The 24,942-nt window shown below is 34.4% G+C and overlaps 1 protein-coding gene across 4 annotated transcripts in view; it reads right to left on the reverse strand.

The window, feature by feature from the left end:
* Positions 1-24,942, reverse strand: part of ESCO1 (establishment of sister chromatid cohesion N-acetyltransferase 1) — a 65,855-nt gene that overhangs the window by 21,266 nt on the left and 19,647 nt on the right. For 3 of the 4 annotated variants that reach the window (XR_009497170.1, XM_059893802.1, XM_059893803.1), the window contains 7 exons: positions 23,142-23,244; positions 19,847-19,949; positions 17,474-19,605; positions 13,420-13,537; positions 11,755-11,815; positions 10,725-10,839; positions 7,842-7,973 (listed from right to left, as the gene is read on the reverse strand). Coding sequence is in view for 3 of the 4 variants with exons in the window: in XM_059893802.1 (XP_059749785.1) it covers positions 7,842-7,973; positions 10,725-10,839; positions 11,755-11,815; positions 13,420-13,537; positions 17,474-19,021 (1,974 nt within the window). In the remaining variant the exon portion in view is untranslated. Of the gene's footprint in view, positions 1-7,841; positions 7,974-10,724; positions 10,840-11,754; positions 11,816-13,419; positions 13,538-17,473; positions 19,606-19,846; positions 19,950-23,141; positions 23,245-24,136; positions 24,195-24,942 lie in introns of all 4 variants that reach the window. The other variant, XM_059893804.1, reaches the window with a different exon arrangement.

Here is a 24,942-nt window from a genome sequence, read left to right on the forward strand (position 1 = left end):
CTAGGGGGCGGGGGGGTGGGGGCAGGGAAGGGAATTATCTGATTATCTACTTCAGTTGCTAGTGTTCTTTTATACACAATGTCCAATGTCCAAGAAAAACTTACAAGGCAAGACAGGAAGATTTAATATTGTCAACAGGTCAGTTCTTCCCAACTTGATCTATAGAGTCAATGCAATTCCAATCAAAATCCCAGCAAGCTATTTTGTGGATATTGACAAACTGATTCTAAAGTTTATATGGAACTCTTCAGGCAAAAGAAGAAATTTTATTGCAAAAAGAAAAAAAAAATAAAGTTTATATGGAGAGGCAAAAAAGTCAGAATAGCTAACACAATATTGAAAATGAACAGAGAACTAACACTATTGGACATCAAGACTTACTGTAAAGCTACAATCATCAAGCCAGTGTGACACTGGTGAAAGAAGAAAACAAAGAGACAATGAAACAGAATAGAAAGCCCAGAAATAGACCCACATATAGTCAACTGATCTTTGGTAAAGAGAGCAACAGCAATACAATGGAGAAAAGACAGTCTTTTCAACAAATGGTGCTGGAACTACTACTATATGTCCACGTGCAAAAAAAAAAGGATTTAGACACAGACCTTACACCCTTCACAAAAATTAACTCAAAATGGACCATAGATGTAAATGTAAAATGCAAAACTATAAAAACTCCTAGGAGATAACAAAGGGAAAAATCCAGATGACCTTAGGTATGGCAATAATTCTTTAGATACAACACCAAAAGCACAATCCATGAAAGAAAGAACTGATAAGATGGACTTCATTAAACTTAAAATTAAAAACTTCTGCTCTGCAAAAGACACTGTCCAGAGGATGAGAAGACAAACCTCAGACTGGGAGATATCAATATTTACAATGACCTAGCTCATAAAGGGCTGTTATCCAAAATATACAAAGAATTCTTAAAACTCAACAATAAGAAAACAAACAACCTGTTAAAAAATGGGCCAAAGACCTGGACAGATGCCTCACCAAAGAAGATATACAGATGGCAAATAAGCATATGAAAAGATGCTCCCTATTCTGTCACCATGGAAATGCAAATTAAAACAACAGTAAGATACAATACACAACCATTAGAATGGCTAAAACCCAGAACACTGACAACATCAAATGTTGACAAGAATGTGGAGCAACAGAAAAATCTCATTCATTGCTAGTGGGAATGCAAAATGGTACAGCCACTTTGCAAAACAGTTTGGCAGTTCTTACAAAACTAGACATACTCCTACCACACGACCCAGCATTTGCACTCCTTAGTATTTACAAAAACGAGCTGAAAATGTATGTCCACACAAAAACCTGCACATGGACATTTATAGCAGCTTTATTCACAATTGCCGAAATGTGGAAGCAACCAAGATGTTCTTCAGTAGGTGAACAGGTAAATAAATTATGATACATCAGGATAATAAAATATTACTCATCACTAAAAAGAAATGAGCTATCATGAAAAGATGCAGAATAACTTTCAATGCATAATACTAAGTGAAAGAAGTCAATATGAAAAGGCTACATACTGTATGATTCCAATTACATACCATTCTGGAAAAGGCCAAACTTTGGAAACAGTTAAAAAGATCAGTGGTTGCCAGGGGCTGGGGCGGGGGTTAGGCAAGGATGAAGCAGGGGAGAACAGAAAAACTATTCTGTATGACATTACTGGATACATGTCATTATGTATCTTTTAAACCCATGAAATGTACAACACCAAGAGTGAACCCTAATATATACTATGGACTTTGGGTGATAATTTGTTAATGTAGGTTCATCAATTGCAACAAATGTACAACTCTGGTGTGGAATGTTAAGCATATGTAGGGGCAGGAGTATACAGGAACTCTCTCTACCGTAGGCTCAATTTCCCTATAAACTTAAACTGCTCTATAAAAATAAAGTCTAGGGCTTCCCTGGTGGCGCAGTGGTTGAGAATCTGCCTGCCAATGCAGGGGACACGGGTTCGAGCCCTGGTCTGGGAAGATCCCACCTGCTGCGGAGCAACTAGGCCCGTGAGCCACAACTACCAAGCCTGCGCGTCTGGAGCCTGTGCTCCGCAACAAGAGAGGCCGCGATAACGAGAGGCCCGCGCACCGCGACGAAGAGTGGCCCCCGCTTGCCGCAATTAGAGAAAGCCCTCGCACAGAAACGAAGACCCATCACAGCCATAAATAAATAAATAAACAAACAAACAAACAAATAAATAAAGCTAGTGAAGCAAGCACAGGGAGCTTAATATCTAAAAAAATAAATAAATAAATAAAGTCTATAAAAAAAAGTAAGACCATGGACAGAAATAGGAAATTATGATTCAAGATCAAGAGGGGAAAAGTCAATAGAAACAGACCCAGTGTGACCCAAATGTTTGAATTGTCAGAAAAGAACTTTAAAATTGCTATTACACGTATGCTAAAGATTTTAAAGGACAAGAGGACAAACTATGTGAAAGAAGAATTTCAGGAGAGAAACTAAAACTCTCAAAGATGTAATTCCTGTGATAGAAGGATTAGAAGCATTATTTTTATATATAAAGAAAAATTTATCTTACAGAAAATTAAAATTAAACACAACTGAAGAAAAACCACTGGTACAAAATAATCTATAATGACCTCTTACATCTTAGCAAAAAAAAAAAAAAAAAGAGTTAAATTACTCTATTTTTCTAAACAAAGAACAAACGATTTTAGCACCTAAATTCAGTCAGATATATAATTCAATATGCAAACCTAGTTAATAAACCTCTAACTGCCACAATGAATTCAAATTTGGGCTGCTTTACATATTTTGAAGTATGTTACTATTCTGTCTAACTTACAATATGTTCCATGTCCCCCAAAGATATTTATACTATTAATTCCCAATGATTTACTATCAACAAATATCAGAGTTGCCAAAGCCCAGAGAAATCTTCTGGTTTAATCTCATTTTTAAATGAGAAAACTGAGACTCACCACTCTTGTTCTGTGGCTTCAAATCAAAATCTGTTCTTTAATTCAATGTATTTGTTGAGCCCCTACTACGCATTGGCAGGTGCTCTTCAGCATGATAAACAGACTATCAAGGACTCTGCTTCGACACAGCTTCTACTCCAGTGGGGAATACACACAACAAACTTTCAGAGTGTGATAAATTATACAGACAGAAGAGGGACAAGGGGAGCTATTTTGTACTGGGTGGTCAGGGAGGGTGTCTTTAAGACCAGAATGAAGAGAGCCAGTATGTGAAGATCTGAGAGAACACTCCAAGAAAAAGTAATATAAGTACAAATACACCAAGAATGGAATGTGGTTGAAGTGGTTTAAGAACACAAGAAAGATCTGCATGACCGGAGTACAGCAAGTAAGGGGAAGAGTGTAAGGAGATGCGATTAGAGAAGGGGGAGTGTGTGGGGCCTTGATGCCACAGTTAAGTACTCTGAATTTTATTCTACGTGTGATGCGAATTCACTGGAAAATTTTAAAGAAAGGAAGGACATAATCTGATTCAAGTTTTTAAAAGATTGCTATGGACAACATGGAGAAAGACTGCAGGGAAACAAAAATGGAAGTTGGGAGACGAGTTAGGAAAGTGGTCCAGGCAAAAAATGATGCCAGCTTGGTTCAGAGCAGGAGCAGCAGACATGACAAAAGTGGGAGTATTTGGAATCTATTTTGAAGGTGAAATTCACTAATGGATTGAGTTAGAAGCACAATAAAAAGAAAACTGAAGGACTGTTCTGAAGTTTTCAGCTTGTGGATATGAGTAAATGGTGGTACCATCTCTGGAATAGAGAAAAGTAGGGGATAAACAGATTGAAGTTTTTATTTGCCACTAGATATGTTTTCCCTCCCCAGAGTTTGTGAACACTTTCTACTAAGCCTGTGCTCTAGAGCCCACGAGCCACAACTACTGAGCCCACATGCCACAACTACTGAAGCCCGCACGCCTAGAGCCCATGCTCCGCAACAAGAGAAGCCACTGCAATGAGAAGCCCACGCACGGCAACGAAGAGTAGCCCCCGCTCGCCACAACTAGAGAAAGCCCGCGCGCAGCAACAGAGACCCAACGCAGCCAAAAATAAATAAATAAATAAATAAATAAATTTATTTTAAAAAATGTAAAATTTTGTTGCATGTAACATTCATTCTAAAGGTATTCTTTCTCCAATATATGGCCTTCACATCCCAAAGGAAAATTACTTTCTGACTGCTCCCATTCTACATTTATACACCACAATATTTTATGTCTTTAAGATATAATAAGTTAGAAAAACTAAAAATGTGGGTCAGGCAAGAGAAAAAAAACTTGGATGCTTGAAATAAGACATTTGGTAATTTTTATGTAACAAATTCCTACCTGTTTCTAAAGAAACTACTTCTTAACTTTCAACCTTTAAGCAGGGAAGCTCAATGAAACTCAGACCAAATTCTGAGTCGGCTCTCTGAATTCCTCCTACAAATATACCTGGGCTCCCTATTCCCTAACAATGCTGGAGTACAGTTCTAAGAGCCAAGGCTACTTTGCTTCGGATTCCTTTCCCAATCCCAAGACTTAAAAATCCTTATTCCTGCTCCACACCCAGTTTCCTCTTTGTCCTAATTATCTTCAAAAGGAATATAGAAAAAGTATGCAGAAGTAAATTCACATGTATTCAAGTTTCGCATAAAAGAAATTAAAGGTTACTGGATCATGGCTTCCCTGACTCAACTTTCTGTAGCAGCACTGTCTAATTGAACTCACTGTGACAATACAAATATTCTACATCTACACTAACACGTAGCCTCTAGCAACATGTGACTACTGAGCACTGGTTACTGTAACTGAGGAACAGCATTTTTCATTTCTGTGGTTTAGTGCTACCATACTGGATAGTGCAGCTGTACATCTAATCAGGGATCTGTCAAATCCTTCTTCAAAGTTTTTCTTGTCATCAAGACATGAAAACAAACCCCTCTTCTGACCACTGCTCTACCAAAGTAATTATCACTTCTAAATTGCAAAGCTAATTTATAATTTAATTTAAATAGTTAATATTGATTTATTGCTTTAATAGTTACTTAAATCTTCTATTGTTAACTTTTCATTTCTTTCAGGCTTTGTGCCTAAATTTGAAGGCAAGGGTATATCAAATACCCTGAGAGTAAGGTCCTCCACAAAGCATTCAGTCAAATGTTAATCAATTCAAAGGAGATAAGGGAAAGACAGAGGTAAGAAAGATTAAGTTAGGAGATTTTCTGCAAAGAACCCACATATTATTCCTCTTCTGCATTACTAAATGCTCAAAATACAGATGAGTTCTGGATAGGTTCCTTGCCTAGCAACATGGCTCAATGTTCTTGGGGGAGTTTTTCCTGCTTTCTCTTTACACCTTTAGGAAAACAGTATCTTAGTTCATGAAGGTAAACTGAAATGAACCTAGGTCTAAACCAGAATCCAGGCTCCCCCTGAAGGCTTAAGGGGCTCCTTCCTAAATAGTTTCTAGTAAGTCAGATAAAATACATTTCCTCAAATGGTGTCAATGAGGCAGATGGAGTACAATGATGGAACAGAGAAAGAGAGCACCATCACTCTCTCCCCTACCCCAAACCAAAGAGGATAAGGAAAAGAAAAAGAAAATACTCTAGTCAACCAAAAGTAGCCTCTGTGGCATCAATTTCTATTGATACTATGGCTATATAATTTATATGTTATTTTAATCTTTTGAAAAGAAGACTTCAGCCATTTTTACCTGTCATAGATTATTACCATGTCTAAGGGAAACTTTTTACCCTAAGGAAAAACTACTTATTTTTTAAAGAATGTTTGATTAAAATATAAAAAGTATAACTCATTCTAATTTATTCTAAGTGGAAGAAAACTTGATTTCCAATCGCTGAACACTGCCCATTTGAAATAAATAAAAGCCAGAGCATGAAATGACTTCTTTTCTATGTGCTTCTCTCCAAGAATCAGACACAACAGATGGAACTGGCATTTAAAAAACTTAGATGTTTCATCAAACACTTAAAAAGAGTACTTAACGCAAAAGCACAATATTAGGTGCCCAATAAATGATTCATGTCACAACCCAAAATCCAGGGTTGTGATCACAGCAGAATATCTTTAACATAGGTATGTTTTTATCCTCTCTCCATACACTAGAAAAGAATGCTACAACGTTCTGGAGGAGTTTCTACCTTAAAATCTACGTATACCTACACATCTGAAAACAGCAAAAGGTAAGAACATTAACTTTGATGTTAGTGAAGGATGGCCAACTGCTAAACTCGATTCCTTCTCTTGAGCTTATTTCAAAAATAAATAAAATAACCCATAGCTCTGTCCCATCAAGGAGGGCGGGGGTGGGGTCTGGGGCAGGAATCAGTCTTCCCTAAGTTGCTCTACCACTTTACAGTTTTGCAAGAGCCAGAATTTGTTGAGAAGGTGATGACTCCACCTTGCTCCATAAACTAATTTCCTTTGGTATTGTGGAAGAGCAGAGTACATTAATTCCTGGTTGATTTCTTTACAGATTGTGTCAGAAATTAAGAACTTCCTTTAAAATAAAGAATTAAGTCTTTTAAACCAAATCTTTTTATAATTTGAGGAAACTGGTTGCAAGAATCAAATAATGTAACTTGAGCAGAATACATTTTAACTTCTACCAGATTCACGTATGTAAAATAAACAAATATTTTTGCCAAAGAAGTATTCTATAATTTAGCTGCCTGATTGAGCTATTTTTCTTTTCAAGTTGTAAGGATATTAATACAGTCAAATTGGAAAAGTACAAATTTCAAGTGACAAATCAATATCTAGCTATAGATATTCTATGTCCACACACCTTATATTTTATTTAGTTAAGCAGTAGGAGGGTGTATGTGTGGAAAAGCAGATGAAATAAGGAATATAAAGGATCATCACAGACGAGAACCAAAAAAAGAAAACCCCACCTATCTCGGGAAGAAGTAACTGGATAAATAAAACCATGACTATAAATCCTTCAACCAAAGCTAAGGATACAAATTTAACTGAAGCCAATAAAGATCTTTAAATAATCCAACATCTGGTGCCTATATGAAATGAATTGGTGATCTCAGTTCAGATATCCTGGAGGTCTTATTAATGTGAGTGTACAGTACTGAAGGTAACATGTATAAAATAAAAATAAATTCCATTTCAGATATGGGTAAACAGCAATTACATTAAATTACTATTTTCACAAGATATCTGAAATGGTTCAAAATTATTTAAAATTTTGCTACTTCCAAAAACAAGTATTAAATAATACCCATTATGCCTCAAATGCACATACATCAAAAAATACATACTAAAACTTATTTACTTTGTGGGATTTTTTTAAAGTATACTACAAATTCTGAGGTTTTAACCATCAAGAATTTTTCTCTTTAATTTTATTAAGAAAAGCTCTCATGTTAGCAAAGAGAAGTTAAGGAAATCCCCAGTCTATTTGGTATAATATACAGCACTATCAATCCCTCAAATAAAAAGCGTGTCAAGCTATACTGAATATTAAACAGGCTTAACAATAGTTAATAATTATTAAAACCAAAGGAAATTTTTAAAATACTCAAGTTGAACAGCATTACTTGTTAGAAGAGGTTCAATAACACTTTAAAAATATAACTTAAATTCAAAAATCCCACAACATACACCAGCCAGAATAAATTTGCTGGGTTTTATGTTTGGCTCTGTTTTAAAATAAGCCTGTATATATACTACAAGGGCTTTGTATATATTACCATCTCCTAAAGACAAAAATTTTTCAATGACTTAAATTTGGCAATTCATCTCTAATTATCTGATTCTGCATTTTAGAAGTCATGAATTCCACTTACCACATATTTTACAGCACTTATAAACTGGTTGTGGAAGAGCAGATGCTGTGTTTCATCTTCTGGATTTGAAGCTGTGTAAAGCATGCCACAAACACTACAGGAAACTGCTCCAAATCTTTTTTGTCCTGCATCCTATTTACAAAAAACAAACAGAAGGTTTTTTCCCCCCCAAAAGAATAATTCCAGAACATCAGCCTCTAAAGCTATAACATGAACATAGAGTGAGAAGTGTTTAAAATAACATTCAATGTTGATTATAAAAACTAAGATGTTAATCTTTGAAATCTGTATGTAATTTTATTAAGAACCATTTTCCATTTTAGTAATCACTCACTACACAGCATTTAATAACAACTGAAAGGAACTGAGAAGTATCTTTAACACTACAATCTTAGTTCTAGAGCCCCAAACAGCAAATACTTTATAAATACGAACTAGTATGTATTTTGTATCTGTGAATAATTATACTGCTAAAGTTCAGAATAAATAATGTTTCAGAGACATCTTTGGTTTTGCTCTAGTTATATTACAGAGTATTTATGTCACCAGAAACTCTTGAGAAAAGGTAAAATTAAACATTTTCTATTTTCTTTATATCAAATAAGTTTGAAAGACTGATTATAATCACCTGTACTCCAGTAATTCATACTTGTGCTGTAGAATAGTAATTGTTTCCAAAAGGTTTTCTATTCTTGTCCTTACTTAACAAGAAAAATTACAGCAATATGATCTAACTTTAAGAATAATATATTAACTAAAAAAAGCAAAATCCCTTTATCTTCCCTGCTCTAAAACTGTATAATTTCAACTAATTACAGGAAAAAAAAAGGATCTCAGATAACTGTATGCTAGTGCATTACAGCTAGGGTCACAGAGCAAAGAGAAATCAAATGGTAAATAAAAGATTGTATATAAAACTAAAGGGAAGTTCATTCTAAAAGATTCAAACTATTGACAAAATGTTACCTGAAATTTCAGGGAGTTAATAAAAAAATTTTTTAATTGTGGTTAAGATATAAAACATAGTATTTACCATCTTAACCATTTTTAAGTGTACAGTTCAGTAGTATTTAGTACACTCACATTGTTGTGCAACCAATCTACAGAATTATTTTTATTTTGCAAAACTGAAACTCTAGGGACTTCCCTGGCAGTCCAGAGGTTAGGGTTCCGCACTTCCACTGCAGGGGGCACAGGTTCGATCCCTGGTCAGGGAACTAAGATCCCACATGCCGCAAGGAGCGGCCAAAAAAACAAAAACAAAACAAAACAAAAAACTGAAACTCTATACCCATTAAACAACAGCTCCCCAACACCGCCCCCCCACCTCCTGGAAACCACCATTCTACTTTCTATCTCTATGAATTTGACTATTCTAGGTACCTTATATAAGTAGAATCATACAGTATTTGTCTTTTTGTGACTGACTTATTTCACTTAGATAATGTCCTCAAGGTTCAACCATATTATAACATGTCAGAATTACCTTCCTTTTTAAAGGCTGAATAATATTCCACTGTATATATACACAACACATTTTGTTCAGCCATTCACCCACTGATGGACACTTTAGTTGCTTCCACCTTTTGGCTACTGTGAATAACGAATACAGGCATACAAATATCTCTTCAAGAAGGCAGTTTTCACAGTAATGAGTAAGCAGCTACCTTAGTTTCCTCACTTGTAAATGGAAAATAATAGTAGTACCTATCTCATACTTTTTTATAAGGCTTAACTTAATTAAGTGGAGGAGATGGAACAATGCATTCAAAAATATTAGCTGCTATTATGATCATTAACATCATCATCATTACCATCAACTCTTGACCAGCACTATCCAATAGAAATGTGATCCACAAAGGTAATTTTAAATTTACTAGTAGCCACATTAAAGACTGCAAAAGCAAACAGGTAAAATTAATTTTAATAATATATTTTATTTAACAAAACATATCCCAAATGTTATAATTTCAACATGTATTAAATATTTTAAAAAATTAGTGAGATACTTTACATGCTCTTTTGTACTAATCTTTGAAATGCAATATATATGTTTACACATAGAGCATACCTCAGTTGTGACAAACAACACTTCAAGTGCTCAACAGTCACATGTGGCTACCATATTGGACAGTGCAGCTCTAGATTCTACTTGTCTAATCCTGTTTCACTATCATACTGATTTGACAACAGAAACATTATTAAATTCGATGAAACAACTTTTTCCCTCACTAATCTTTCTCAAAAATTTCTAGACAATTCTTACAAAGTTATTCTCCCATATTAAAGTTAGAATCAATCATCTAGTACCAAAAAATGCTATTAATTATGTTAACTGGAACTACATTAAATGTTCCTATTATTTTGGGTTCTTCATTTTTTTATACTGTGCTCATTCAAATTAGATTTTTAATCAATCAAAATATCTCCCTCTTTTCCACCTTGCCACCTAATTGTACTTATTTTCTAATTCAAATTAACTATTGGTTTATCTTCCTGTAAAATGTAGTATTAAAATTATAACATACACTAAAATACAGATATTTAAAATCATCTTATTTATTAAGCTCCATGTTATTTTAATATTTAAACTACTAAAAAAAGGTAGTGATCAAATGACACATTTAATAAATAGCAAATGTGAAATAAAGTGTCAATCTGCTGTAAATAAAACTAGAAGTATGGAAATTTGAATTTTTATTATTTGTTACAGGATGGAATCAGTGGGGGGGGGGTGGCTGTCATAATACCAAGAATATTTCCATAATTAAGACTTACGGTGACAAAAAAGCTCTTTAGGAAAAAAATGAATTTATTCCTTGACAATGTGCATAAATAAGATGTTTATAACATTTCACCAAAAAGGTCAAGTTGTATACTTACTATGATCAACTGTTTTTCATCAGCTTTCTCTGCTTCTTTTAGTTTCAATTCTTTTGGAATTGTTATCTCCAAATGGGAATTACACTTAGGCCAAGAATAATTTGGTGGTATCTCCCTTTAAAAAAACAACCAACCAAACAAACAAAAACTATTAAATGTTATAGATCCATATCACTTCAAATCACTGGTAGGAAAAAAAACCCTTATTTTCTATACAACACTGACAAATATCAATTCCAAGGGGGGAAAAATAACCTTTTAAAAACCAAAACAGGGAAGGAAACCCAAAGAAACAACTAACTTGCATCAAATAAACAAAAAACTGCAGCACTAACTATAGTATAAGTTTTACATTTCATAGTTTTAGCAATTTGAGTCACTACAGTTTGTCCTACATACTGTTTTCAGTAATGAGTAAAGCCAAAAAATCATACTAATTTAATTTTGAAATTAAAGACAACAAAAAGCTTTTAAGCTACTGAAAACACTTTTACATGTTGCTAATACTCGTATCATGGGGGTTTTGGGGAAAAAGGAGCATTCTCAAACACTGTTGCTGGGAGTATAAGACACAACCACTTTGCAGGGAAATTTGGCAATGCAGGTTAAGTCCTATAGCTATGAATTTATCCTAGACATAGTCACATAAGTGGACAAAGATATATGGGTTTATTGCAGGACTTTTTTTTTCTGATAGGAATAAACTAGAAACAACCAAAGTTTCTATAAAGTAGAGAATTGTTAAACAATGGAATATCCACACAATGAAATCTACTGCAGAATTTAAAAGAATGAGGAAGGAATGTAGAAAAGATGCCCATAACACATTAAGTAAAAAAATAAAAGCTACAAAATAGTATGTACAGACATAGAAAAAACTAAAATGAAAAGAGAACTTGTATCACCTCTATGTGAAAAACTGAGGGTTACTAGCACAACCTTTCAGGGGAAAAAACCCCCAAACTCAAAACTTACAGGTATAAAATCCTTAAGTTCTCATATTTATACTTATATTAAACTAATACCTTACCTGTTATCACTGGTCTTAGATGTTTGGTTAGTGAGTATATTGTGCTGTTTGGGAGCTGAACCTGTGATTTAATCAAAAGATGGGTTATGTACTAAGCCTTTGTACTAGCTCTCCACCTAACGGTTAAAAATTATAATAAAGACAAAACCTCAGTGCACTAAATGCTTTATTTTTAATAAACACCATTTGATAAAATTAGAGCCCCTTCCTAGAAATTACTCTTCAGAGAAGAGGCAAAAAGGCTCTACAGAGCTGCAAAGAGATCTAATGGTAGATCAAGTTTGTCTCTAGTTTCACCAATAATTATTAGCACTGAACAATAAAGGAAACTGTTTAAATGCTTGCCTAATTATACAATCTCTAAATGGAAATAAATGAAAACATGTTTAAAAAAACCTGTAGGACTTCCCTGGTGGCACAGTGGTTAAGAATCTGTCTGCCAATGCAGGGGACACGGGTTCAATCTCTGGTCCAGAAGACCCCACATGCCACGGTGCAACTAAGCGCATGCGCCACAGTTACTAAGCCTGCGTTCTAGAGCCCGCGAGCCGCAACTACTGAAGCCCGCGAGCCTAGAGCCCGTGCTCTGCAACAAGAGAAGCCACTGCAATGAGAAGCCCGAGCACCGCAAAGAAAAGCAGCCCCCACTCACTGCAACTAGAGAAAGTCCGCGCACAGCAATGAAGACTCAACGCAGACAAAAATAAAATATAAATAAATTTATAAAAAACCAAACCAAAACAAAAAAAACCCTGTAGTCTCTGAAGTTTTAATCACATTACTAATCAAATAATGCTATAATCAATTTATTTTCTAATGAATAAATGCATTTCTTGTGTTCATATTATACTTCACCTTCCCCCACTAAGAGAAAAGGTTAAATGACATGAAACGGAAGCAATTATCTGAACTCAATATTTTGCTCCAAGTGTATCTTTCCTTTACCAGAGAGAAACAACAGAAATTAGGAATTTCTTTTCTGTTTCTCCTGGTGCTTCATCTGATATAGGTGAACTAATCCCCATCCAAGAGTTCAAATAATACTTGCCCAAGTTTTTTTTTTTTTTTTGGCCACGCCACACAGCTTGCGGGATCGCAGTTCTCGGACCAGGGGTTGAACCCGGATCCCGGCAATGAAAGTGCCGAGTCCTAACCACTGGACTGCCAGGGAATTCCCCCCAAAATTTTCATAAGGTTACAAAAATAAAGTTGTTTTATGGTATAAGTGGACACACTGCAGCAACTGATTAAATTCTTAATTCAAAGATAGAATTACTAAGATGGAAAACTGAGTAATTAAGGGTTAAAGAACCTGAAGTGGTAAAGCACAGTCATTTATACTTGAGAAATAAACTGCTACCACTAATTTAAGCAATTCATTAAGTAACACTTCTCCAGAAAGTAAGTCCACAAACAAAAGATTGAAAAACAAAAGAATTTTTGGTAGGGAATCAAAGAATCATCTTAAGTACCGTAAATAAGCCAATCAACAGAAGCAATTCTCCCCCGTCAAAGAATGGTGATAATCACACATCAGAAAAACATCAGCAATGGTTAAAAGAAGGATTTAACAGGTTTATTTGGTAGTGGATATAGTCTACTGTCATGCTGACAAAAATATGGTCTGACCACTGTGAAATCCAAACAATATTTTCAAAGTATTACCTGGAAATTTACTCTCTCCTGTATCAATTTTTGCTTGACTGAGCAGAGTTGAAACAGTAGTAGTGGTATTTTCCACTGGATTGTTTTCAAGCTTAGATTCCAAACATAGGCTGCAATTCTAAGCACATATAATTCAAAACGTTAATATTTGCTTTTATATCAACCTTTGAGTCTTATCCCAATACTTTCAGTGAATTTTAGCACTATACTAAGAAAATTTAATACATGGAGTAATTCACACAGATATGCCTTAAAAGTCTCTTTATGATCTCCCTACAAGCTACCCTTCTCAGCATCAACTTCTATTATTCCTCTTCACACTAGATTGAAAAATTTACCTCTCCATCAGATATATTCTATATTTGCCTGGCTCTATACTTTTTCTGAGTTTCATCTACCTAAACCTCACTGTCCATTAATAGCCACTGTAACATCTCACTACTGAGCACTTAAAATGTGGTTAGTACGACTGATTTATTACAAATGTAAATCACACACCAGATTTTGAGGTGTTAGTACAAAAAAAGTAAAACACCTCAACTTTTAAAATTCATGACACATTGAAATAATAGTATTTTTATATAAGAAGTTAAATAAAATCTATTAATTTTACCAATTTCTTTTTTTTTTAATGTGGCTACCAGAAATTTTTAAACGATTTATGTGGCTCACATTATATTTCTACCGGATAGTGCTAATCTAGAACACCTTACCCCCTGTATAAACTCAAGTCATTACTTAAATATTAACCCCTCCCATGAAGTCTCCTCCAAGTTTTCCCATCTCCTTTCCCCAAATTTTCCATCTACTTCATCTCTGTCTTTCATGCCCTTATCACTTCCTATTTTGAATTAGTTATTTTTTATTAATCTCCTATAACTCTTAAGAGCAAAGACTATTATTATTATATTTATCTTTGTATTCCCAAGAGCCCCTAAATGAGAACTCTGTCAAAGCAGATACTCAATAACTACCAAAGGAAAATACTACAAACTCTATCAACATTAGCTGTCTCAAAGAAATGGAAATGAGGAGGTGAACAATTAACTTTCTATGTGTATGTATGTGTGTGTATCTATCTGTATTGTGCTTGTTACAAAGAACATGTAACATTATTTTTGAACATGACATTTTTGAAAAATGAACATTATTTTTGTCATTAAAAAGCAGAAAAATTAAAAACAGTAAGAACAATTACATGTTACTACTTAATCTCCATTAGGAAGTTAGTAAATTACTAGTTTAAAAAACAAATCATAAAATAATTGAGCTTTAAAATTCATAAAATCCAAATAATTTAAATTCAGCCCAAAAAATTCAGAGGGCTATCAGATGCTCAGTCTTATCAACCATCATTATTTTTCAGTACTGCTGAGACTGACACCATATAATAAAAAGAGCAAAATCACAAGCAGCCACAGAAAAAGTTTTCAAATGATTTAAGGATTGTTTTTTACATTCTCCTATTTCCCCAAGTATAAATCCAGCTAGATTCTGAAGCCAGCCAATCTCAGTTCAAAGCCTGACTCCATCACTTACATGGATCTCTAAGCCTCACTTAAATCTCTAAGCTTCACTCTCCTCACCTGTAATATATGTATAATAACAGAACTCATGCTGTAGAATGTGGTGACAATTATATGAAGCTCTCCTCTGCCTAACAAAGAGGCAGTGTTCATTAAACAAAAGCTACTATGATGGCTGAACTAAAACATCTTAGCGTTTATGGGAGAAGAGAAATTTCTAAGTGACTAGTACAATGTAAATTCCTTAAAGGCAGGAAACATCATCTTCTGTAGCCTTATTAGCAGTGTCTCGGATGCAGCAGGCAATCAAATATGTCTTGAAATGATGTGGTCACCACCACATCTCCTGACCACTCTGTGATAGTAATCACATTGTTGGTGTCAGTGAAAAAGTTGGAAACAACCTAAAAGGGCTTTAACAGAGGAAAACATAAATAAACTGTGGTATATTCCTTTACAACTATTAAAATACCCATGTATCAATAAATATCAAATGTGCTGATTGCACAAAATCAAGTTGCAAAAAATATGTATATATAGAATACACACAAACTATGCTAGCATTTATGTAAATGTTTAAGATACAAACAATGCTAAGTATTCTTTATAATAGATATATATACATACACAGTGAAATCAAAAATAAAAACGTAAAATATCCATAACAACTTTAGAAGCATATTTAACTCTGGGGAGAGAGGTGAATGGAAAGTAGAGGGAAGTATGGTCTTTATATCTGTAATGTACTTTTCTTATTTTAAAAGACCTGAAGTCAATAAAATGTTAATTTTTGTCAAATTTGGGTGGTAGACACAAGTATAATATTGGTCTCTCTGTAGTATTCTAAACGTTTGAAACTCAAGACTTCTCAAGTAAACTTGTATGTAAAGAAAAATTTTAACACAAGTTTCATAGGACTGTTTCTCATAACATTCCTCAAGATAGAGGTATTGCATAAATCCAAAGCACATCTCAGTAAAAGCAGCATTACAGAAGATCAAAATAATGTAGTCTAACTAAACATCTCTATTCTAGTAGTTAGTCCAAAGGAATGGATTTCTTATTTCTCAATATATTCCCCATAAACTATCTGCCTTTTGAGTTTTGACAGGCATTTATGCAGCAAGGAGTTAAAAGATACATTCTGCAACTACACCTGGAGTGTAGCTGTCAATTTTTGACAAAGGCACACCCTGAAGAGAAAGCCACTCTGTGTCTTCAAGAGGCCACACTTATTACTCATTCTACCACTCACTACTTACTTTAATTACTATCACTATTTGAATAATTGTCTTCTAATTGATGCTTTCATTCACGTTTGCACAAAAAATAAAATCTAAGAGTACCACATTGTATCTGTTCCCTTTAGGTTCACTTTCAATTTTAGTCCACGAGAGTAGACAATAATCTATTTTTGGGGCTTCTGACACAAGCCCTGACTCCTTACTCAAATTTGCTTCTAGACCCAAATGCCTCAAAAGAGAACTTTAAATCACTCCTAAAATTTTAAGGTGACTTGACTTTTTTCTCTACCCAGGATTTTTTTCTCAAACGATCTTCTAAATATTCAGAGTATCTCACTGTAGAAAGAATGATGGGCTGAGAATCAGAACACCTGAATTCAAATCTATTTGCACAACCAAACATATGACCTAACTCACATTCCTCTATTGCTCTCAGCTTTCTCATTATAAAATTAAATAACTAAAACAAATTGGTGGAGTTCTAAAAATCAGTATTATAGAGCGCTAAAAGTTTGACACATATAAAATTTCTGCCTATTGCTTTTATATATTGGTATTTTACCTATGATTTAATTTGGAAAGAAATGGGCTCAGCTGCTTTTATAAGGTTTCAAAACTACTTCTCAGATAATCATTCAAGTTTCTTCCAGCTATTTAGATTCTGTTTTTCAATTTACTTTTCCATTTTAAAACTTCTTGGCCACTACAATTTTATTCTTAGCCTGAGGACTGAATTATTTACATCTTTCAGACATTTTATTTGCCAATTGTTTAAAATGGCCACACAAGTCAAACCAAAAGGCATCTCTACTATTAGAAATGTTTAATTTTAAAATTTTATCAGGTGGGGAAAGTTGATTTGTGCCAGCTGAAATTAATTTTAACAACTTGGTCAGAATTGGGCCCAACTTCAGAATTGGGCCCAACTTCAAGTTCTACATTTTAGTCACTCACTATGAAACATAGTTTCTGTGGTTACAATTAATAGAAAAAGGAAACAAATCAGTGTGTTAAAGGAAAAAGAAAAGCTAGACTTCAACAGGTTTATGCTTCACATAAAATAAAAACGAAGGGTGAAAATAAGGAAACAATGACAAGCATTCATGTAAATATGAGACATCTAAAGGCGTCAGTAAGTTCTATCACTCACTACAAGATTGGGTTAATAAAATAGAATTCCTTAACATTTTACAACTTAATTCTTAAGTTAAAATATGTTGTAAACACTTAAATCTTATCAGAAAGTACTCAGACACCTCTATGTACATGATGAAAATAGATTACCTTATCTGGTGTTGATTCAAAAGAATCTTTCTTCTGGTTATCCAATGGCTGATCAGGAGGTGATTTTATCTGATTACCCAAACGACAATTTTCAGGAGGCTTTTTGGGGGTATTATTAATGTCAACTGTAATATCATTAAGTTTAACTTCTTCAGAATTAATTTCTTTCATTTCTTCCTGCTGGCAAGCTTTATTTTTATCATCATGTGGTTTTGACCCTAAAAATGTACTTTGAGTCACTGGATGATGCATTTCTAATGCAGGCAGTGAAAAACTGGGTCGCAATAAGCACAATTTAGGGGAAAATTGAGAGTCTAATTTATTCTGCTGCACAGAGTTAAATTTTGAGAGTTTAATTTTAGTCCAGTTGGAGTTCTTTTTAGTTGAGTTGTTTATTCCATTTAGAATACATTTCACAGGCTTTGTTTTTCTACTGGGGAAGAAACGATTACACTGAACATCCTGACTTGTTTCCTTCTGATGAAGTATTTGTCTTTCAGTATCAGTCTCTTCCAATTTTATTTCTGTAGGCTTCTCCTCCTTTACATTTTCCGTTTGTGAAGATTCCTTTTTTACCTCTACAGTATCTGACTCAATTTCACCAGCAATTTCTTCACAGAGCTGGAGAATGCTCCCTCGTTTGCTCTTTCCTGCTTGCTCCAGCTCATTATCTATACTTTGTTCAGGCACTGATGGCTGTGAACTTTTTTGGGATTTTGCACTAGTATTCACTTGTGTATGAACTGACTTCTTCATCTCATTCTTTTTAGAGACCACTGAAGTAGCCATTTTTGATCTTTTTATCTCAGAAGAAGTTATAGGCACAGATTTTGTTTCCTCTTTTCTAGTATTCTTCTGAAGACACTTTTCAGATCCTTTTATGCACTCAGAACTACAAGTATAAGCTGTCTGATGCTCTACTTTGCGTTTTTTTCCTTTTGGGGAATTTATTACTTCATTAGTTACAGAATTTTCATCCTCTTTAGAATCAGACTTTATTTCCAGTACTTTTCTTTTCACATGTTTCTGATTTGTTTTAACTTTATTAGATTTACTCTGAGTATTGCTACAGTGCTCTTTTTTTGTTGGTGGCAAACTCTGTTTAACTGCTTGAACTTGACCCTGAATGTCTCTACTACGCAGAGACCTTGTTGAAACCTCTGTTAACTGTCGTAGTCTTTGTGATCTCCGGTTAAGCTGTTCATTTGATTTAGGGGTTTTGTGCACTGACTTTTTCTGAGATAATTTCTTCTGCTTTGTAGATTCTTGTTGTGAATGTCCCTTTACAGTCACCATATTTTTATTAATAGGCTCACTAGCTTTTTTATCACTGGATGCTGACCTTGTGCTCATGCATGTTCCTAATTCAGGCTGATTGACTTTACTTTCATTGGAAGATTTAACCAGTGATTTTATAGCTTCCTTTGGACCTGATTTTTTTACTAGATTCTTTTGAGAACCTTGAATTTGTGTTTCTAGATTCTTATCTTCACTCTTTTTAATAACACTGGAGGAATTTTCTTTTGATTTCTCCTGAATGGACATCATTCCTGAGTAAGGTCCTCCTTTTCTGAGTAGTTTTTGAGATTTTTGTGTCCTGGTAGTTGTAAATGTTGAATGTCTAGTATTATTACTGAGCAGCAGGTCTTAAAAATCAACTGATACTGATACACATTTTCAACAAAAATATTAGTTTGCTAAGATTTCTGTCATCCTTATGACATGAGAAAAGCTGGCATGAAGGCTGAAAGATATTTGCTTTACTTTGGACGAGGCAACAGAAATTTGAGGAAAATTTAAATCTTATCTGATATTTTCAGAACTTTTTATGAAAAAATTTTAATTCAAGTTTGATCTATTTTTTAAATTTTATTCAATTAATATCAGTTTTCAGGCCTAGCCCTATTACTGGAGGAGTTATTTATCACTGACCTGTCTGTTTTGACAAAGTTTTTGAAAACTTTTTTCTTCTGAAGTCTACAGTTATTGGACTTTGATTCATTGGAAACATGTCTTACAGTTAACACGTTTCTTTCCTCGTTTGTTGAGTCTGTTCGTTTAAAGTTCTTATCTAACCACTTCCGTTTAATAAAATAGTCTATTAATATAGATTTCCTTTTGTGCTGCCATTTCTGGAAAAATAAAAAAATAAAAATTAAATTTTGTACAATTCAAGAAATTTAGCAATGCTGATACTATACAGAAATAACCATGACTTACATAAACTCTAACTTCTCTTTCTGAATTATTTAGTCTATATACTTAAGGCTAACAGAAAAAAGTATCCCAAGTGCAGTCTTATAAATAATGGAAAACCTGTCTTATGTAAGCATAGAATAGTTGAAAATCAATCTATTCCTTGAGGTTACTTACATTTCCTTTCCCACAAGAAAGAATTGATCTTTCAGCCACCATAACTCATAAAAATTTGACAAAATCATTCCTTATAATTTCCTTTCAACACATTACACAGCACCTAAAAGTAAAATATTTTAAAATGTTTAAAAGGTACAAAGATGTAATCATTCATTTACATCTCATCAAATCTATTAACCAACATGTTAATCTATACTCCATAATTTTATCCTATCCTACCATTAGTCTTCAGAGCTCAGTTTACACATAGCACTTAATTTTAGTATTTCTAACCTGAAGTAAACTATGGTACATGTATCCAATGAAATAAAACGTTTCTATTTCATTGATGAAATCGATTTTATGTTTTAAAAAACGTTTTAAAATACAAAACACAATTCATAATATAGACATATAATGGTTAAGCTCGTAAAATCCTATTTTGAGGAAAAACAGTACACATAAATAACTATATTCATAGAAAAACAGTGACACACAGTAAAAAAGGCAGATTGAAACACACACATTTACCTCTACTCTCATGTAATACCCACCAAAAAAAAAGCAACAGATTAAAACGAAGCAAGACAAAACTATAAACCCAAAGGATGAAGAACAAAAGTGTAGATGATAAAAATTAAACGTACAGAAGCTACAAAGAAGGACAAATAACTAACCTCCAGACTCAAAAAAACCTGATCCTAAACTAGAAATTGAGGAAAGCCAAGTGAGAAGCAGCTCTACGTAAACCACAGAATCCCTCAAGAAGCAGAAATTGGCAGTAGCAGGAGATGGGATATGGGGAGGAAAATGGGACTCACAAAAGGGGAAGGACTGCCACACAGCCATTCCAATTACTACCACCCAGAAGACTACCCCTGCACCACTCCCTAAAGACTGGTATAAATTTTTGGAAGGAGTAAAACAAAAGGTCTTTGGTCTGTGGGCTCAACAGTCACAGCTGAGGGAGGAAGTATCATACTGACAACAGAGGGAGTAAGTAGCAGTACACATACTGATTACTGAAACCCAATCCTTCCACCCCAAACCCTCTGTGCCTACTCAGAGACTCCCAGAGGACAGCAGCCTAGCCTATGCCTTCTAGGAAGGAAACTAAAAGATCATTTTCTAATGAATTTGACAAAACTAGAAAAAAGACCTAAAAAATACTGACAGGGCCCACAGTCATAAATCAGAGACACACACACACTCACTCACTCACACCCTACCAGCAGGAGACTACCCACCATCCAAACACAGTTTCCAATCAGTTTTTAGTGTCTCACTTGTAACCATGAGCAAAACCAGAATCACCACATACAAGAGAACCTTAAAAAAAAACAGAGAGGAAGCAGCTTGGAAGAAAAAAACAATGCACAGACAAAAACTAAAAATAAGTTAATTCATTCATGAAACAAATATAAAAGAACGTTCACAGTACAAAAGGAACTCCTGAAAATTAAAACTAATATTAAAGAAATTAAAAAGTCAATAGAAGCAATAGAAGATAAAGGTAAGAAACAGCATAAGCTTATCACCATAATATATTCACTGGAAGTAAACCACAGATGGCTGGTGAAATAATAACAGAATAACAAATTAGAACCAAATCAAAATACCATTTTTTACCTATCAGACTGGCAAAAGATCAAGAAGTTTAACAACACAGTCTTAGCAAGGATTTGTGACAGGTTACTCTCATATTACTGCAGGTGATTCAATGTCTATGCAGGACAATTTGTCAATATCAATCAATATTATATTATAAATGCTAAATATCAAACAATTTCATTTTCAAGACTTTATATTACAGATATACTTGCACAAGTGCACAAAGACACAAGTAAATACAAAATTCATTGGAACACTGGATCAACAGACTGAAAATCCACAACATCCATCATTATAAACTGCTTTATAATTAATGATACACTCATACTATATCATGCAATCATGTCAAAGCAGAGATGAGATTCAACTCAATTCCAGGCAAAATTCCCACAGGCTTTATATACAGAAACTGACAAGCTGATTTTAAAACTTATGTGAAAAAGCAAAAAAAAAAAACCAAAAAAAAAACCACAAACAGTAGTCAAAGCCCTTTAAAAAAAAAATTCGAAATACACTATCCGATTTCAAGACTTACTAAAAAGCTACAGTAATCAAGACAAAGGGACACAGAGATCAATGGAAGAAAATCCAGAAATAGACCCATACATTTATGGTCAGTTGAAAGAAAAGTCTGAAAAAAACAGTGTTGGAACTACTGGATATCCAAGTAGAAAAAAAAAAAAAAATCAACACCTCACACAACACACAAAAATAAGTTGAGACTGATCACAGACATAATGTAAAACTATAAAACTCTAAAAGAAAAAAAAAAGGCAAAAATCTTTGAGACTCTGAGGTAAACAAAGATTTTTTAGGAAGGAATCCTGTTCATTCCACATAAAAACTTGTCCAAAAATCTTAAAAGCAGCTTTGTGTACAATAACCAAAATCTGAAAACAACCCAAAAGTCAGGTGAATGGATAAACAAAAATGTGGTATGTCAATATAACAGAACACTCCGCAATCAAAGGGAACAAACTACTGGAACCACATGAATGAACTTCACAATCATGATGCTGAATGAAAAAGGCTAGACACAAAGACTATACAGACTATGATTCTACTTTTGGAAATTCTAGAAAAGGCAAACTTATCTACAGTAACAGAAAGCAGATGAGTCACTGCCTGGGGTCAGGAGTGGAGGGAGAGATAGATTTTTGGAGGTAATGGAAATGATCTCTATCTTGATTATGATGGTGGTTCCAAGAGTGTGTAAATCTGTCAAAATCCACCAAATTGTACACTTTAAAAGGGTGCAGTTTATTATACATAAATTATGCTTTAATAAATCTGTCTAAAAAATAGAACTGTAAGTAACTGATATGGACCTACAGCCGAGAAACATCGTTAAGCCAAATAATGCAAGGTGCATAACAGGGTGTACTTCCCTTTGTGTAAAAAGAAAAAAAAGGAGACAGTGGGAGGAAGGAAAGATATAGAAACATATGCTTGTTTATGCACACAACAGGTATGGAAGGATACACAAGAAACTAGTAATAGTGAAGACTTCTGGGAAAGAGAACTACGGGACCAACTGTGAGAAGTGTGACAAAAAAACACTTTTCGCTAACTACCCCATTTTATTATGTAAACATATAATCTTGTCAAAAAAAGTTACATTTCTCTGAATATATTAAGTATATTTGGCACACTGACCAATTATCTTTGAAGGCACTGAATTGTAACAGTATAGGCCACTTACCTTCCTGAAATGAAAATCACATATAACTTTTTTCTTCAGGTTGATGGATGATGCTTCTAATGAATGATGCTTCTAATAACTTCCTGTGTGTTTGGTTGTTAATCTTAAAAAAATAAAACAAAAAGAAGAATTCTATAGCTAAACAATCTATTACAAAACATGAGAATACAGAAACGGTATTGTCTATTAACTGTCTATTAAGTGTTAAAACAACTTAGACTAAGCTAGACTAACTAAACAATGGCCTAGTGACGATTTTTCACTTGACATACAAAAATCGTGCAACTCAATACGGTCACCATCTCATTTTTTATACCATATAATAGATTTGGTTTTTCTTCAAAAATAACCACTACCGTCTATCCCAAACCCCACCTCCATGTAAGGAGTATATTATTTTCCTTCCCATCAGATGCTTAGCTTGACCATATGTCTTACTTTGGCCTCATGGTGGACAGAGCATACTCTCCTGCCCCCATAGCCTTGCATCTGATGATTTGGCCAATGGGGTGTTAGCAGAAAGTATGCAAACAGAGGTTTGAAATATCTTTGTGCAGTTGGTCTTGCCCTCTTGTTACCTCTGTCAACATCACAAGAAGAGTTTCAGCAGGTAGATGCTGCCCCTTCAGCCTAAGCCCCAGAAGAAACACAAACAGTAAGACTGGGCCAAACCCCAAATGAGGTGCCAAGCCCAACCCAAAGGGAGAATTAAAGCCCACCCACACACCCACAGCTAAGCCTAAGTCACCTAACCCACAGCAGCTCTACAGATATATAAGCAAAAATAACTGCTGTTTTAAACCACTGAGCTATAGGGCAGTTTTCTCATTCAGCAATAACTGATTAATACATATTGCAGTTAAATTTCCTGGGAAGCTCCATATTTACCCAAGATTAAGCCTCAGAGGTACAATAACTTGAAAAAACAGAAAATTCATTTAATTTCCTTTATTACTTTAGCGCCAAGAATTTTAATTTTAAAAATGATGAATTACCTTACTTTACTTCTTTTCCTCACAATTTCTAAATATTTTAACATTTGGCAGTTGGGACCTACAATAATAAAAAGGTTAACTGATACACAAGTCTACAGTACTTGTCACTCACCTGTTCAGGAATGCTAAGGATCACTTCACTTTAGTTTGCCCTACGTGTTAAATCATTATCAACCTAGCATTATACAACTTAATAACATCCCTTTCCATTAAATAAAATCTTGCAATCAAGGACTGAAATGCATTCTCTAACCTGTTAACAAACTGACAAGATCCCTCCACAACCCAGAGCCAACTTATTAATAGAATTCTAATAAAATCAATATTGGGGCCAAAAAACAATAATCAAACTTAACATGAGACTTCCCTGGTGGCGCAGTGGTTAAGAATCCGCTTGCCAATGCAGGAGACACGGGTTCTATCCCTGGTCTAGGAAGATCCCACATGCCGGGGAGCAACTAAGCCCGTGCACCACAACTACTAAGCCTGCGCTCTAGAGCCCATGAGCCACAATTACTGAAGCCCGCGCGCCTAGAGCCCGTGCTCCGCGACAAGAGAAGCCACCGCAGTGAGAAGCCTGCGCACCGCAACAAAGAGCAGCCCCCACTCGCCGCAACTAGAGAAAACCTGCGCGTAGCAACGATGACCCAACACAGCCAAAAATAAAAAATAAATAAAACAAAAAAACCCATAAAATGATCACTTCAGAAAACCCACAATAACATTTATATAGAAAGATAATTTACAAAATATATGTTAGAAAGTACCTGAGAATTTAAGAGTACCTCCAATTTCCCAACAGTACA

Source organism: Balaenoptera ricei, chromosome 14, assembly GCF_028023285.1.
Source record: "Balaenoptera ricei isolate mBalRic1 chromosome 14, mBalRic1.hap2, whole genome shotgun sequence".
Lineage (NCBI taxonomy): Eukaryota > Metazoa > Chordata > Mammalia > Artiodactyla > Balaenopteridae > Balaenoptera > Balaenoptera ricei.